The following is a 17,187-nucleotide window of genomic DNA, read 5'->3' as shown; positions in this document are numbered from 1 at the left end:
TTTCATGTCCTGTGTACATAGCAATAAAAGTCAGAATTTAGCGAAGTTTGTAAGAATGTGCTTGGCAGGAATTTGTAAATCTATTCAGCTTATCAGATGTTCAGTTTGTCAGAAGTGCATGAAGTATCAGGGCGTGTAAAGATTGTATAAACTTGAGTAAACCAGTATTAGCAAACCAGTGCTACATAATGATTCCCTGTATATAGTACTTTACTGGGATACCTTGTACATTCAAGGTTTTGTATAGGGAGAAGGATGAACAGTAGGGAAAGTTGGTATCTGTGCATATTGGAACATATTTTGTATAGGGGCAGAGACTTATAGATCTTCTTTTCTCTTCCATGATCCCCACCCTTTTGCACCATTCTTTTAGTGCATCAACCTTACCTTTTGCATCAAGTTAGGGCAGGGACAGGCATGTAGAGCCTGGCCCACTACAAGATCTGTCTTCGCTTACTGCTGTACTATATCGAAGCGGCACCATTCAACTCCATATGATTTTTCTGGTTGTATAAGGTAAGGAGGGCATGATTTCTTATTGTGGAGTCTGTATATTTTAATGAATAATTTTTGTAGAGACTTTATGGGACCTGCGTCGATTTTTCCTGACATGCTAGGCATTGTGTGAGCTGGTAGTGTATGACGAGGGTTTTGTTGTGTTGTCGCTGTATAACAAATGTTAATTTGTATTGAGACAAAGAATAATGACAGTTGTTCCTGGTGTTGGTAAAAAAAAAAGGTTTTTGTTTTGGCATTATGAATTTGATGCGAGTTCACAGACTTTCATGTCACTCTAGCATACTGTGGAATGTCCAATGCAAACCAGGCTAACAGCACTCGTCATTCAGATTAAGTATGCCCTGGAAAATGTTTTATGCTGAATAGTACCATGGATACCTGCCGTTACAATGACTAAAAGGGTGGCTGCCTGGAATTCTGAACCTAATAATATGCTAGTAGTACTGTATTTATAGCAATCCTGAAGTCAAAATGGAAAGCCTGACAAATTGGTTAGATTTTCTTATGCTATAATGTATGGAACTGGACAAGGATGCAAGGGAAGGCTAGATATACATAGTGTGATGGTGTCGCATGCTCCTCCAGCAAACAGAGAACAACTGAGCGCAAAAGTGACTATAAAATACCCGAATTAAAGAGTAAAACCAAGAAACCACGCAAGAAAAATTGCACTACTGAGGCAGGCTAAATCAGCCGCTCTCCAGGAGCATAGTATCTGTGAAAGCCATTGATGGCCACTGATGCATGCAATGCCTAAATTTATATGTGGTGGAGGGCTTAAATGATCTCATGGTCTCTTTTTTTTTTTTTGAAAAAATGCCGGCTTTCTGAATGGGCTTGGAACCACAACCTCAGCACTGTGGCGCTAGGTAATGATATGTTGAGCATGATGAGTGCCTATACCCCTGTCACATGGGCCCTTTTGATCTTAATTGAGCTCAATCAGCATAGAGGTTTTCCAGCACGATGGAAGAATTTGGTGCTATGTGGGTGTTTTCGGTGCTCATTGAAAAGTTGCCGTCATGTGCATAGGGTGGTGCCAAATGTTCTGTCGACATCTGTGGCATGCCAACACTGCGCAGCCAATTGCCAACACTGTGCACCAGAATTATGCAGCCAAAGACAGTGATCTTGATGTGAAGGTGTGGGGTGACGGTTGATATTCATCAAACTTCCTTTGCTTTGCCGACATACTTTTGTTGGTTGTGCGAGTAGATGCAGCGGAAGTGTTGCAGTGTCATCTGGTGAACAGGGGACGCTATCATTGTTTGCACCCACTGTAGAGCGTGGTGTTGAAATTAATTACAGATGTGCCTTTGGATAGCAGGCATGGCGCACTAAAAATAGCCTGTCATGCATTTTAATCAATTAATGCATTAACATCTGTGCTTTCACTTTATTAACTTGCATTTATTATTGTATACAGCGAAGAGCGAGAGTCTCAATGCCCGCTTTCGATAGTGTTTGAAACCTGAAGTGCGCTTGGGGAATCGTGAGCCAAGCAGGATCAGGCTCGATTGCACTTGAAAGTGGCTGTGTGAGAACCCTTGATCTACATTGAATTCAATGAGCATTGACTCAGTGAGGATTGAAAGTGCCCGTGTGACAGGGGTATTACTGTTCTAAAGTTTCTTGTTTATACACCTTCCTCTTCGGCACATGCTGGATTTTACAGAAGTCTGGCAGCTGGTAGACAACAGCCACCCTTCAGTGAATGTAACATTCTTTGTGTTTCACTTAGTGTGCACTTTTTGACGTCCTATCCTTGCTTCTCATCATCAGGGCACGCAGTTTTAAAAATTTATCCAGATCTATGATGCATTTCTTTTCTTTACCTTAGAATGCTGCAACATGCTTGAGCCCATGTAAAAGCTTATGTGCATGCAGAATGAATGCCACCTTCTTCCCATCATATGGAGCTATGTGCCTACAAGAGTAGTATATCAAGAGTTTATTCATGGCAGAAAGGCGGAGGAAGGGGCTGCTGGCTGTTTCAACTGTCTCATTCAGAGAGAAGCAAGGCTGTTTACACAGCATATGCAAAGAAAAAATGCATTCTCACAAACACACACAAGAACATAGATGTGTACAAACTACATGTTTGTAGATGTCCTATCACTGTCAAACATGCACCGCAGTACCGAGTCAAACATGCACCGAGTGGTTGAGCATCCACCTCGCATGTGGGAGGTGGGGGTGTGGTCCCCAGTGCCGCCGGGTACCCACCGGTGATACAATGGGTACAAGCTTTTCCCTGGTCTGGTGCTCGGCTTATTTAGGGTGAAATGCTTGGAAAATGGGTCTTTGACCCCACCTTGAGCAATCGAAAATACCTTGTGCCATGGCGCTCTTTGGCCATAGATAATAATTGGTTTTTAGGGGGGAAAGGAAATGGCGCAGTATCTGTCTCATATATTGTTGGACACCTGAACCGCGCCGTAAGGGAAGGGATGAGGAGGGAGTGAAAGAAGAAAGAGAAATAGGTGCCGTAGTGGAGGGCTCCGGCATAATTTCGACCACCTGGGGATCTTTAACGTGCACTGACATCGCACTGCACACGGGCGCCTTAGCGTTTTGCCTCCATAAAAACGCAGCCGCCGCGGTCGGGTTCGAACCCAGGAACTCCGGATCAGTAGTCGAGCGCCCTAACCACTGAGCCACCGCGGCGGGTGGCCATAGATGCCCTTGCGCCATAAAAATCCATAATCAACGTCATCATCATCATCACTGTCAAACATGCGAGAGTTTTGTGTGGAAACGTGCAAGAACTAACAGCATTCCTTTTTCTTTCCTAAGTATCTACTACAGGCTACAATGTTAATAAAGAGGTGGATAATAAAAGGGCCTTAAAGTGGTGGATAAATAAAATTTTTCTTGGTGTAGTTTTGCTTTCAAATGATATGTAAGACATCAGTTAACATGGATCAGCGTGTGAAATTTGCCTACACTCAGTAAATAATTTATAACTGAATTTCTTCTCCCATACAGTTTCCATCTCGGTTTGAGTTGCTGAATGATGGTTGAGATGTCACAAGTAGGTGTATTATCCCGTGAAGCGCACAAAGACTGCAATATAATAGCTGTTCGTTCACTTGCTGTCGTTGCGTCATCTGGAGAAGTTTAGCGTAAGAGTTGAAGTGAATTAAAACTTCAAAGCAGCGATTATATTGCTGCTTTTGTATGCCCAATGTGATCTCATACCTACTTCATCATTCGGCTTCTGAAGCTGAAACTAGGGAAAAGGAATGCAGTTGCAAATTATTTATTGAGCACTGGCAAATTCCATTCGGTGATCCATGTTTACTGATGTCATAGCATCATTTCAAAGCAGAAACTCATTACAAGAAATTTGAATGTCTCCACCCCTTTAATAACATTGCTGTTGTTGTCTTCTTTGTCATCAGAGACCAGACAATCATCCATGTATATACTAGTATTTGAGGTGGTGTCATCTATTCTTTCTATTCAGTTCGGTATCTTTCTCTTAGCCTACCTGCTGCAGTGACTGTTGCATACTGCTACTGAGAATAAGTTTGTTGGTATGACGTTTATTTACATACAATGCCTACAGAAAAGGCGTAGGCTGAAGGGTGCGGTGCCTGACGAGGCCTCTGTTTCTCTGCAGTACAGCGTAGTGTGTATGCAGCAATAAAATTAACAAGGCATACATTTGAAACTACAGCAGAGGGATCGCCTGAATTCAACAAAAACCAAAACTTAATATCACTTTAAAAGTAAATATAATTTTGTCTCACAGGTGTCTGTATACAGGATTATGTGAGATATGTAAGGAAATTGTAGCATGAACAGTTCGGGACAGCTCTGATGTGAACAGAAGGGTCTGAACAAGAGGATCTGAACAAAAGGGCGTCATACATGCGCAAAAGAGGAAAATTATATATATATATATATATATATATATATATATATATATATATATATATATATATATATATATATATATATATATATATATATATATATATATATATATATATATATATATATATATATATATATATATATATATATATATATATATATATATATATATAAATGCCCTTAAAGATCACATTAGAACTATTCTACTCACAACAGGTATTCAAAATGAAATCTGAACAGTTGCCTTATGTCTCTAAGTCCATATGCTGCTTCGCTATTTCTTTGCAAAGTTACATTTGCAAAGGGTGTTAGGCAAGTAACTTTGCAAAGAAATAGCGAAGCAGCATATGGACTTAGAGACATAAGGCAACTGTTCAGATTTCATTTTGAATACCTGTTGTGAGTAGAATAGTTCTAATGTGATCTTTAAGGGCATTTGGGGAGGTCTTCTATTTTGATGTATTCTATTTGGTTCAATATCTGGTTTATTTGATATAAACTGGTTTGCTTTCCATAATTTGTTCTTGTTTTTGGCATGCACTTTTTCCTGTCTAATTGGATAATAAAGGTCATGGCCTGGACTATGGGTGTAAAGTTTCTTTAGATACATCATATCAAGTGTCTTAATCAGTTATGCAACTATTCAGGTTTTAACATTTCATGTTTTACAAACAAAGGAGTGGGTGGCAGTTGAAAATTGCCATGGTAGTTTTCAAAGCATCGAAGGGCTTTTTGTTGTAAGGTTAAAAGCTTCTTATAGTTCCCAAGAGTAGCCAATATACCGTAGCAATACTTAGAATAGAAAAGTGATTGGTACATTATAGTTGTTTTAGCCAGAGTGGAATTAAGCAAAAAGACCACAGTTCGAAGGCCACAGTTCAAAGGCCACAGTTCAAAGGCCCCCTAGCTGCAGTAGCCACCTAGTTGCAGTGGCCACATTTCCATTGAGGCAAACTGCTAAAAGTGTTCATGTAGTGACATTTGAGTGGATGTTTAAGACCTTTATGTAGGACAAGTTTGCCTGGAGCCTTCCACTATAGTGGGCCTTATAGCCCCCAATACAATTTTGGAACATAAAAATCTATTATAATTTCTGTTAGCTGGTGCCAGAGAAATAGTTGTGAGGTGCCTGCTTTTTCTACATATGTTTGCTTTCTTATATCGAGACATGTGGACCACAGATAGAACAAAAGTAATTTCAAGATCAAGGCAGCTCCGAGGATGAGGGTAGAGTGCCTTGAGTGTTAAAGAATGCTTTTCATTTGATCTTCAGTGTATTTTGTTTCTGTGCTTTACTGTTGAATTTGTCTTGGAATTGCTTTTATTCTACCTGGCCTGTGCATTTCAGTTTGGGAGTGCAGGGGCCGAACTACAGATCGCTCTCAAAAACGCTCTCAAGTTTAAGAGCGTGACGGCAAAATGACGACACCGCGAGATGCCGACCACGGAATCAGCCAATTAGCAGCAAGGTTGCAGTGGCTAGTAGCAGGGCTTCGCCCCGGAAGCATCTATTTGCACGACAAGGGACCGTAGGCTAACGTTTAGCTGTAAAGACGCAGTGAATAAAATGAGTAATGTTTTATTTTGCTAAGAAACTGTATTAAAATCAACAACACCAAGCAAAAGAAGAAGTATTCTCAGTTTTGCAATTAAGTTTGCTGTTCAGTCACTTTTGCTGCCGCGAAGGTGCGTTGTCAGCGGTAAAACGTGAACATGTCTGCCTAAAAAAAAACAAACGCAATGAATGAACAAATAAATGTTTTATTTTGGTAATAAACTCTGTTGAAAACTCAACAACACTAAGGAAAATTAGGAGCGTTCTCAGTTTTGCAATTGAATTTGCTATTGGGTAACTTCTTTCGCCATGAGGGCGCGCTGGCAGTGGTATAGCATCAACGTGGCAGCTTGCAACAAAACAGCTGATTCCACGGCTAGTTCCTGTTTTTTTGCATGTCGTCTAAAATCAAGGTACTTTGTGGATGTCTTAAGTGCGCAGAAAAATCTGATTGAAGGCAGTGGAGCTTATGAGTATGCAGAGGTGAACTAAGAAGGAGTGCTGGGCTTGAAAATCTACAAAGACAACATATTGTGGTAAGTGTGTTCTTGGTCGGTGCTTACTGTTGATAACAAAAATGGTCCAGAGGTGCTCTTAGGGTGATGTGTGGGATGTGTGGTTCTGTTTTTAATTTGCAAAATACAAAATGACCGTGAAGTGTGAAACGTGGGCACAATAAAGTTGTATGGCCGCATGATCGTCTGTTCATTGTATGTAGGTGCGTAAGTTAGGAATGAACGAGGACGAGAAAAACGATTAAGTGCACGCTACCAACTGTCTTGCTCGTCCTTGCTGCTTCGTAACCTTGCTATCAGTTGTTGCAATACAGCGCACATCTATGCTCTGCTGTGTGAACCCAAGTTATAGATAGTGCACATCCGTGTGAAGCCAAGTTGTAGATTCCTTATTATTCCCCATTTCATTCCCTGACTGGTACCAAAAAATCGCTGAGGGAATTGGCATGATAGAATGTTATCATTCAAAATTGCGTCTCCTAAGGCATGTATGCGTACTTCGCGGGCGCAGTACATTCTGATGCTCGTATTCATGGAGCAGCACCCGACGCTGGCTCACGCTGCTGTGTCCCTCTGGCGCCACACGTGGCACGTGTGGTGTAGACGGTGCAAGAGGGAGGAGGCGCAGTTTTTGGCAGCGGGAACATGAGTGTGTCAACTACGGTCTGTTGAATGGCCCTTGAATACGCCTCTCTGCATCCTGTCGCAGGGGCACTGGAGGTGGCACGCTGCCGGGGCTGACAGGCCGGGTGTGTAAACTGCAGTCGCCAAGCATACTAAAAGGCGTGGCTGTTGCAATGTTCTCAACCTCCAGCCAGGTATGTGACAATTCGCGGTGACGTTACTGATAATGAAGGGTGAAGGATAATGGAGGGTAATGAAGGATAATGAATGTGAACCTCGGGGCCATGTACTGTGAGCAATGCACACAGAGAATGAACTTTGAGACACTCGTGCATGAACGTGCGGCACTGTGCCTCTTGCAGAACCAGCCCCACGTGTAAGTTGAGGACTTAGCAGGAACAAGCAGCCTGCAGCAGTCAGAGGCTTGCTCACCAGCTGGTAGGTGAGTTTTTAGCCATTTGATATCTACAGCTTACAGCTTGTGTGCATTGTTGACCTCATTGTGATTTTTGTTTTAGTTCGGAAGGGATGTAAATGCTGGAGGTAGCAAATGCAACCTCAAGTTATGTACCTTGTATTATCTTGCCGTCTTGCTAGTACCGAGTAACCGTGCATTTTGCATTGCGCCAATACATGGTCTGGTGAAACTGTCCGCTAAGCAGTGGTGTCTTGTGGAATGACTTCACATAGATGGCACCCCCCCCCCCCCCGGACGCAGAGGAGACGGTGGACCAGGAGCTAGAGGAGGAGATGGCTGTCGAGGAGGAGAAGGAGGAGCTGCCTTGTGACACAGCCTGTGAGTTGGTGTACCAATACCAGGCTCTACATTACCCATTTCACAAGCTGCCTGACATTAATACCATTTGCAGGAGCGGACTATCACTATTGTTTTGCAATAGCCACAGAAGTCTCCTTCATATTTACTGTTGATATCTTGTGCAAGCTTTTTTCTCTTAGGGCGGAAACTGTGGTGTCTGTGATGGTTAAGCAATGCACACATTGAAACAATGCTGCTTTTGTCATATCGCTGATTATGACTGCTTTTATGTACTACTGCTCCCCAGTATGCATGCCAACAGTACTCTTAGATATTGCACCAAACAGTCAGCTTATTGCACATCACGCTGCATTATATGACGTGTACATTCAGTCACTTTTCCCTCTGACAGCTACACAGCAGCAGCCAGCGGTGGTGCCGAGCTGTTCAGCACAGCAGCACGCGGGCGGTGGTGGTGCACCAGCTGCTGCTGGAGACACGACGCAGACCTCCTCGAAGCCCGCAATGTGCAGGATGAGGTGTTTCATACATGCCTACTGGAGGTATGTGCAGACAGCACCCACCACATTTTGTAAAGGAGAAGCAGCTGCATGCAACATATTGTATCTCATTCACAGTTCCAAACATCAGCCTGACCTCTGCGGCATCACCGGCAACGAGGAGGCCGACGAACTCGCGACCGCCGCACACCAGCTACCGCCACGAGATCTCCCCCTTGCGCTGGAGGACGTGCGGGCAGTCATCCACGAACATCTCCAACGGCAGCACCCCGACCCACGCATCGCCGGAGGTGAGCGCATCGCCAGCATCAACGGCTGCCGCGCTCTATCGCGGTCGCAACGCGCAATGATCCTCTGCGCGCGCATCGGCTGCGTGTGGCCCGGGGATCGACGGGTGCGTCACGGACTCGCGACGAGTGAAGCGTGTGATGGATGCGGTGCAGTGGAGACACTGGAGCACCTGCTCCTTCGCTGTACCGCGTTCGCTGATGCTTGCCGCGATATGCTCGTGGCCTACAGAGAGCTGGGCCTACTCCCGGACTCGCTCAAGACACTACTGTGGCCGCAGGGCAGTGCGCGCACCCGTGAGCGAACGATGGTGAGCCTCTGTGCATTTCTCGAACAGACGGGCTTGACGTCCTGTCTGTTCTGCGCCAGGTAGTGATGCGCTGTGACGGAACGCTTCCCGTGCACTACCTCGGACGCTTGACAGCTGGGCGCCCCACCCCAGCTGTTGTGTGCAAAGTGTTGTGCGTGTGTTTTTTTAAATTATTTTTTCCTCTTTGACTATACGCGCGCACGACCTGGACAATTTTATTTGGACTCTGTAAATAGTGTAAATATGACTACTCCCTATGTCCTTTCTTGCTATCCCCTCACCTCTTTCGTTTCTCTTCTTCATACTGCCTTCTATCCTTTATTTCCGCTGCCCCAGCTCAGGTGCCTCCGATAAAGTGATGGCACATGCCGGGGTGAGCAAAAATTTGTTGACTTCCTTTTTATATTTTTTACTTTTGATTAAACACTTACTACTACTACTGCTGTAAGGTGCAGAAGTTGTGCAGTATTCATTAATCAGTTTGCTTTCGCGTTTTAATGTGGAAGCATCACTAGTCCCATTACGAGAAAAGTTGACGGCATGTATGTGTACTCGCAGACGGTACACAAAATCCCAGCCATGGCAAGATAAATATGCCATTGTCGTCAAGCAGTCATATGACGCACACAGCCGGCTGACGACTGCCTTTCAAGATAGTCATATATATGACATTCGTCTTATACACCTCCCACTGGCTGAGCTCGATGTGGCGCCAGTTTTCCCCCGCTACGTTCGTACCAAAATTGTGAACAATCGTTTCTTGTACAGCTTTCCAGGTAGTGTCGTACACACATGCTTTCGCATTCCCACACATAAGCAATCTGAAGTGTGTGTGCCAATTTTTTCTGATGTTACATTGTCACCTTCTGCAAGACGTACAAGGTGTGGGATATGTACTATTCACTTTGTCGTTGTTTTTCAAATGTTGCTTTTTTTATTTTCCGCAACACACAGAAGGTATGCAATAGTATCTAGTCAGTGTTTGGTTTTTTCATATGTTCATTAATTTTCTTTCCTTCGCATGTACAGTTAAATCCGTGCTTTAACGGCCCGAAGTGACACACGTGCTTATAGAAGCACTATAGTAGAGTGCTCCGGATTAATTTACACCACGGGATTCTTTGACGTGTCTACACATTGCACAGCACACGCACACTGTTTGTCCATCGCAATGCGACCGCCATGGTTGGCAGTTAACCTGCTCGAGATCAGTAGCAGAGAACATCAACTACTGAGGTGCCATGACGGGGCTTACCATGTAGTGTCCATTGCATGCGATGTGACGTGGTACACATATTACAGTGTTCTCCATGCTGATGGCACATTTTGTTCATGAGTAGTAACCTCTACTCACAGGCTATCTCCTTGGTGTATCTGTGGTATTTACACTTCTTAGTACATGTACAAAGAAGACGACGTCACTATTGAGACAACGAACGACAATCTCACAGCTGTCAGTGTGGAGTGCGCAGTAGAAGTAGGCGGCACGATGGTTCGACCGGAAACCGGCAAGCTATCTCAGGAGACGAAAAATCTGATTAAGAAATGGAAAAGCATGAAAGCATCTACATCTACATACGGAATAGAACTGGCACAGCTATCAAAGTTAATAAATAAGCGCAAGGTAGCCGGCACAAGGAAGTTTAATATGGATATAGTTGAGCACGCTCTAAAAAACGCAGGCTGCCTAAAAGCGGTGAAAAAAAACAAACTAGGCATAGGTAAAAACCAGATGCTTGCATTAAGAGACAAGAATGGCAATGTCATTAGCAATATAGATAAAATAACAGTAATTGAAATGTTAATGAGAGAGGCAGTAGAGCACAACTATGCTTCATCCTGTCAGTAATGAAAGAGGAAGTAAAGAAAGCCATAGGAGCAATGCAAAAATGGAAAAGCAGCTGGTGAGGATCAGGTAAGAGCAATTCTCTTCAAGGACGGAGGGGAGATTGTGCTAGAAAAACTAGCCACCGTGTATACGCAATGCCTTGTGACCTCGACCGTACCAGCAGCTTGGAGGAACGCAAACATTATCTTAGATCATAAGAACGGAGGCGCCAAGGAGTTGAAAAGTTAGACCGATCAGCTTAGTGTCCGTTGGCTACAAGGTACTAACGTAATCGCTAACAGAGTCAGTGCAACCTTAGACTTTGATAAGGATATTCCACAATACTACATCATATACACAGTATCAATCAGGTGATAAAGAAATGCGCAGAATATAACCAACCCCTATATATAGCCTTCATTGATTACGAGTAAGCAATCTACTCAGTGGAAACCTCAGCATTCATGCAGACATTGCGGAATCAGGGCGTAGAAGAGCCTGATGTCAAAATACTGGAAGATATATATATATATAGCAACTACTATACAGCTACCGTAGTCCTCCATAAAGTCAGCAATAAAATTCCAATAAGGAAGGGCGTCAAGCAAGGAGACACGATCTCGCCAATGCTATTCACTGCCTGTTTACAGAAGGTATTCCAAGGCTTGAATTGGGAGCAGTTGGGGATAAGGGCTGACAGAGAATACCTAAATAATCTGCGATTCGCTGATGACATTGGCTTGCTGAGTCACTCTGGAGGTGAACTGCAAATCATGATCAATGAGTTATATCTGTGCTACACAGGCACGTTTGAATGACATCTGAGCCAAATGGCGTTCGTGACTTGGAATGACATTCGGACTCCTCGGAGTCCCGCGGTGCTTACACAACACTTTCTGAACGCATTTGAAATTTGCTCAGCTCGTCTTCAGTGTACAACGACGATGACGATGGCAGTGGTCACTCCGATCACACTGGTGCGACAACGACACTGTCACAATCAACAGCAGCATATGATTGTAGTGGGACAAGTTTTCTAGGCCAACGACAATGACGAATCTGATCGGCGGACGGTCAGCCTTCATGTCGCCGGCAGGTCAGCGACTGAGCGAAAACACGCTGATGAGCAGACAGTGTGAATATATTCGCGCTTCTACCTTATCCGTATTGAAAATAAGCGAAACGAGCGGGTATATTTCACATGTGCACACTTGAACACTCACCAGCGATAAGCGCTTTCCAAATTAATTTTAATCGACAGCGACTCCCTTCCCTTCCGCGACGACTAGGCCTAGCGAGTCCGCAGGGTTACGTTTGTGAATTCGGCGGGTGTGAACAGCGAATTCACAAGTTTAAGCAAATGCAAATGATCAACGAGTGTAGTTTTGACAACAGTGATCTGAAACAGTCGTCGCCGTTGCTATTTTGTGGGTAACAAGTTATGCGTTTCAAATAGCACGAATGGTCCCCGTACTTCTGGATAAAGTAGGTTAAAATAAAGTACTGGTCACGCCGGAAGAAGTCGGGACAATTAGCGACAAGTGCCGGTCGTACACGATGTCAGCAGCCCGGCTGTCAAGTGTTTCTCAGGCAAGCGATCGTATCGGCGCTTCCCACAGATTGTCGCACGGTTAACAAGCACGGGCACAACCGGTACAAATGAAAAGAGATTATTTAATAGAACTAAAGCGCAGAATTCGTTTTATGTCATGCAAATGAGCGCTATAGCTGTTCGTACCCAGCGATGTAAACAACAATATGAGTGCAACCAACCTTCCTCGTCGGCGCGCTCTTGGGGAAATTTCATGCTCACGCGGTAAATGTTCATTGGTGTACTATTATCTGCAAGCACTTACTTAGACACAAGAGGGGCAATTTGCTAAACAAACAGCAAGAAAAAGCGAGCAGTTGGTATCGAGACGAGCAGCCACAGAGCCGAAACCAGTCGCGCTGCTGTGGGCGGGGCGAAGCGATGACGGCGGCGATGCCTATTGGTCGGTTCGGGCTGTGTTCGCGTTTCGAAGGCATTCCAAATTCTGGAATGTTTCCGTGGAGCTCCGTTGACTCGAACGTCATCTGAACCGAATGCCGTTGAAAAACTTTGTGCAGCAGCGGAAGTTCGGCAGTTGAGCCAAATGACATTCGGTTCGAAGGCATTCGAAACGCCCGTGTAGCAGGGGTATTAGACAGGTAGAGCAGATTGGTGGGTCTGAAAATTAGGTGCAGAAAACCAAAGTAACGTTCAACAGTCTAGCAAGCAGCAGCAGTTCACAATTGGCAGCGAGGTGCTGGAAGTGGTAAAGGAATACGTCTACTCAGGGCAGGTAGTGACAGCTGATCCAAATCATGAGAGGGAAATAACTAGAAGGATAAGAATGGGGTGGAGCACGTATGGCAGGCTCTCTCGGCGCTCCTACACCGGCCCCACCGTCTACCGGCGCGGGTATTCCCCGGTGGGTGGAGCTTCCTGACACGCCGGAGCGACGCGGCTTGCTGACCGTGGCCATGGTTGCTGCCCGACGTCTGAAAGAATCTAACCAATAAGAATGGGGTGGAGTGCATATGGCAGGTTCTCTCAGATCATGAATGGCAGCTTACCAGTATCCCTCAAGAGAAAAGTATACAACAATGGTATCTTACGAGTACTCACCTACGGGGCAGAAACCTGGAGGCTAACAAAAAGGGTTCAGCTTAAGTTGAGGACAACGCAGCGAGCCATGGAGAAAAAATGATAGGTGTAACATCAAGCAAGCATGATTGAGCAGAGTGGGTGAGGGAAGAAATGCGGGTTAATGAGACCCTAATCGAAATCAAGAGGAAGAAATGGGCTTGGGCAGGGCATGTAATGCAAAGGCAAGATAACCGCTGGTCCTTAAAGGTAACAGAGTGGATTCAAAGAGAAGGCAAGCGTAGCAAGGGGTGGCACAAGGTTAGGTGGGCGGATGAGATTAAAAAGTTTGCGGGCACACGGTGGGCACAGCTGGCAAAGGACAGGGTTAAAATTAGACTTGGAAGAGGCCTTTGTTCTGTAGTAGGTGTAATCAGGCTGATGATGCATATGCATGAGAATTTTGTCATATTAGAATCGTTCTGAGCACTGCAACTTGCAATATTCATGATGCATTCAGTTGTGCGTCATTCTTGTCGGAACTGCTAGAGTTTGCCATTGAGCAGAACTTCACCACGTCGTCTTATTGATATTCATGCATTTTGCAGCTGCTAAACGTTTTCTAGTCATGCAAAATCTATTACACACTTATTGAGCATTGCTTTAGATGTGTGCCATGGTTTAAGACGTGTGCTAAAGTGGGTTTTCTATTTGCACAACCCATGCAGAAGCTGTGGTAACATGTAGGCTGCTAGTCTTGTCATGTTTGTTTATCATATTTGTGTGCCGCAGTTTGTGCAGCACTTTTCAAGACGTTGTTTACTGTTCATGTTATTGCAAGCAGTGCGTTTTGCACCTGCCTGTTTGAATAAGAACACTTTAAATGTTAAAATGTGTTAAATGTTGCACAAAAAAGATAAAAGTGCATGCTGAAAGGGACTCTGAAATGAGTTGTATGGGCATATTCTAGTGCAACAGATCTATAGAGGTGCTTTTTGTTGGTATTCAAGTTAAATTTGAAAGGTGTGCGTGCAGGCTTCAATTTAGGAATAATTTTTAAAAATCACTCCTTGCAGTAGCTCACAACTAAATAGGGGGCGGTACACCTCACCACGCGTCCCTTACCCCGATGACATCTGTGGGCAGAAGGGCCATCCTTCAAACTCGCCTAGTCTGCCCACTGACATCATCGAGTTAGGGGACGCGCGGTGAGGTGTGTAGCCCTATTTGGTTGTGAGCTACTGCAAGAAGTGATTTTTAAAAATTATTCCTAAATTACAGGGTGCAAGCACACCTTTCAAATTTAACTCAAATACCAGCAAAGGCCACCTCTACAGATCTGTTGCACTGGAATATGCCCATTGAAATCACTTCAGCCCTTGAATGCATGTCGTGCAAAAAAATTGCTTCAGTGGAACTTTCTCATTTCTACAAGCATCACAAATATTCGGTGCCTTGTTTTAACACTGCACTTTTTATTCATCCACTTAAAGGGACTATGCAATAAATTAATTGAGATTACATAAAGCAGACGAGAGATAGGCATTCGATCACTCATCACCCCAGTGCAAGAATTTTTGAGCTAGCATCAATAACAGCGAAGATATAGACGATTAAAAATTACGTTCCTCCTCTCCCCACTCAACTCGTACACGAGGGGCACCAGAAAAAAATAAAGAAAACAGCTCTGGGACGGGGCCCCGCCCATGAATACGTCATCCGCTGACGTTTATTTTCCAGCTTCTGGTTGTCGCTCCTAGCCCCCCAGCAGCAGCGTCGGCGGCATCTCTCCGGTCTCTTCTTCCAGGATTGCGGCGCGCGTCGGGTTTCTTTGCTTGTCATCTGTGGTAATTAGCAGTAATAAACCCGGACCTCGAGGTGCGACTGCTCGCTTTTACGGCCGTGATGGGCATCGAGCGCTACGCATGCGCACGAAGAGCCATGCGAGTGGCTCCGGAACTCCCGACAGAAGGAGGCGGCAGAGGAAAATTGAAACCATATGCGCGAAGGCAATGCCCTGACTCGCGCGGCGGCACGAGCAGACGATTTTCACGGCTACCGGAAGTGTGCCCGTGACGTCGTGGCTGCCGTGGCTCCAGCGAATGAGAGTGTGCGGTGGCCTGGCGACGTCATGGTACAGTGACGTCTTTGTTCCACGATTTTAGTTCCAAAATCGGTCACTACGAGCACACCAATCTGCCCGCGAATTTTGAATAACACAGTTTTTAAAAGTTCATAATAAATTGCCGCCTCAGTTCTGAAGACTCATACTTGGTGTGAATGCTTCTTAGCATCATTTCTAAGCACTGAAAACGTTTACAAGTGACTTTTTATTCGTTGCATAGTCCCTTTAAGCGTGCGCACGTGCACGCACGCACGCACGTGCGCACACACGCACACACACACCATGGGAGAAAGGGAGGCAGGTGGTTTGACGAGAGCAACAGTGTAGGAGGGTGCACAAAGACGCTTTTGACTTGCTGGACTAGCTGTTTCGACGCCATTTTCAAATCAAGAAGGAGACTGCACAGTGAATGTATGACGAGCTCACCGATGTGCTGGAAGGTGTACTGGTGAGCACAGTGTCAGTGGGTGGCAGCTGGTTTGCGCCCTTGCTTTTTTGCCACCGGGGGCTTGCAGGCACACACAGGAAACAAAGCCGGCACTTGGCGGGCTGCGGCTAAGGGCACAGCCACATCACAGAGTTACTCACACACAAGTGTACAGTGACACGAGAGTATGACGCTGCCAACAGTAACCATGGCTGCTGTGTCGCACAAATGAACACCTTGGTCAGCTACCCTGCGAGGTGGTGTCGAGCTCAGTGCTGGCAACGCTGGAGTTGCCATTGCAACTGACGACGCACCGTGCGGAGGTATGTGAGCCTCTGGAGACGGGTTCTCCTAAAAAAGTCAACAATACCGTTGCGTACGGCTCTCCCCCGCAAGTAAGTGATGTGGCTTTCTGGGCCTTCTGTGTACCCTGCAGCCGGAAATGGCCCATTGTCGTCGGGGTCAGTGGCATCCACATCGTCTTCTTCTGGCAAGGGGTCGTCTAAACAGAGGTTGTGCAGCACAACACATGCTCTGATGATGAAGGCTGCTCGCTCCAGCTCGTATTGGAGCGTCCGGTACCTTTGCAGGCACCGGAAGCGGCTCTTCAACACGCCGATGGCGCGTTCCACGATGGATCGCATGGAGCTGTGCACTTCGTTAAACAACCCCTCTGGAGAGGCTGGACTGGGATACCCTGGCACAGGTGTCAAAAACCAGGGCTCCAAAGGGTAGCCACTGTTCCCTGCATAGCCAGAAATGTCATTCCCACCAACATGTACTTGGATAGGATGTACATGATGAATGTGGGTCAGTACAAGTTGGTGCGAGAGGTCATTCATTGTTTGACTACGCCCTACTTGGAGCCTTTGCAAATCTTTACTGGCGCTGCAGGGTGTGGTAAGATGATCATGTTGCTCACCATTATAAACAGGTACAACCGGTGCTTTCGGAGCGGTAATCGGGGCACGAGCATAAACTCGTAATTAGCATGTGTGACAACTGGAAAAGCTGCCGTGGCCATTGGCGGAGTGACTGTGCATGCCACATTCAAGCTTATGATATCTGGGAAACATCCTGATTGAGGGCTGAGCCCGAGCGATGCCAACTCATTTCGCTGCATCTTTCGCGATGTCAAGTAGCATCTTCGTTGACGAAATGTGTATGATGTCGGCAGACACGCTCGTCCTCATCGATCGGAGACTCGGGACCATTTTCTAGAAGCTTG

General features: G+C 45.4%; 1 protein-coding gene across 15 annotated transcripts in view; it reads left to right on the top strand.

The window, feature by feature from the left end:
- Window positions 1–9,410, top strand: part of LOC144113402 (uncharacterized) — a 56,214-nt gene extending 46,804 nt beyond the window's left edge. Inside the window, exons 1-7 of one of the 15 annotated variants that reach the window (XM_077646449.1) lie at window positions 383–516; window positions 6,398–6,492; window positions 7,181–7,289; window positions 7,458–7,537; window positions 7,786–7,891; window positions 8,265–8,415; window positions 8,491–9,410. In XM_077646449.1, the coding sequence (XP_077502575.1) occupies window positions 7,786–7,891; window positions 8,265–8,415; window positions 8,491–9,034 (801 nt within the window). In that variant the 5' untranslated portion in view covers window positions 383–516; window positions 6,398–6,492; window positions 7,181–7,289; window positions 7,458–7,537 and the 3' untranslated portion in view covers window positions 9,035–9,410. Of the gene's footprint in view, window positions 1–373; window positions 517–4,713; window positions 7,290–7,457; window positions 7,538–7,785; window positions 7,892–8,264; window positions 8,416–8,490 lie in introns of those variants that run through there. The other 14 variants (XM_077646447.1, XM_077646448.1, XM_077646453.1 and 11 more) reach the window with 14 other exon arrangements.
- Window positions 9,411–17,187: the final 7,777 nt, after the last annotated feature.

Source organism: Amblyomma americanum, chromosome 1 (genome assembly GCF_052857255.1).
Source record: "Amblyomma americanum isolate KBUSLIRL-KWMA chromosome 1, ASM5285725v1, whole genome shotgun sequence".
NCBI classification, from domain to species: Eukaryota; Metazoa; Arthropoda; class Arachnida; order Ixodida; family Ixodidae; genus Amblyomma; species Amblyomma americanum.
The sequence above is the reverse complement of the archived record's forward strand: the minus strand, read 5'-3'. Positions and strand labels throughout refer to the sequence as shown.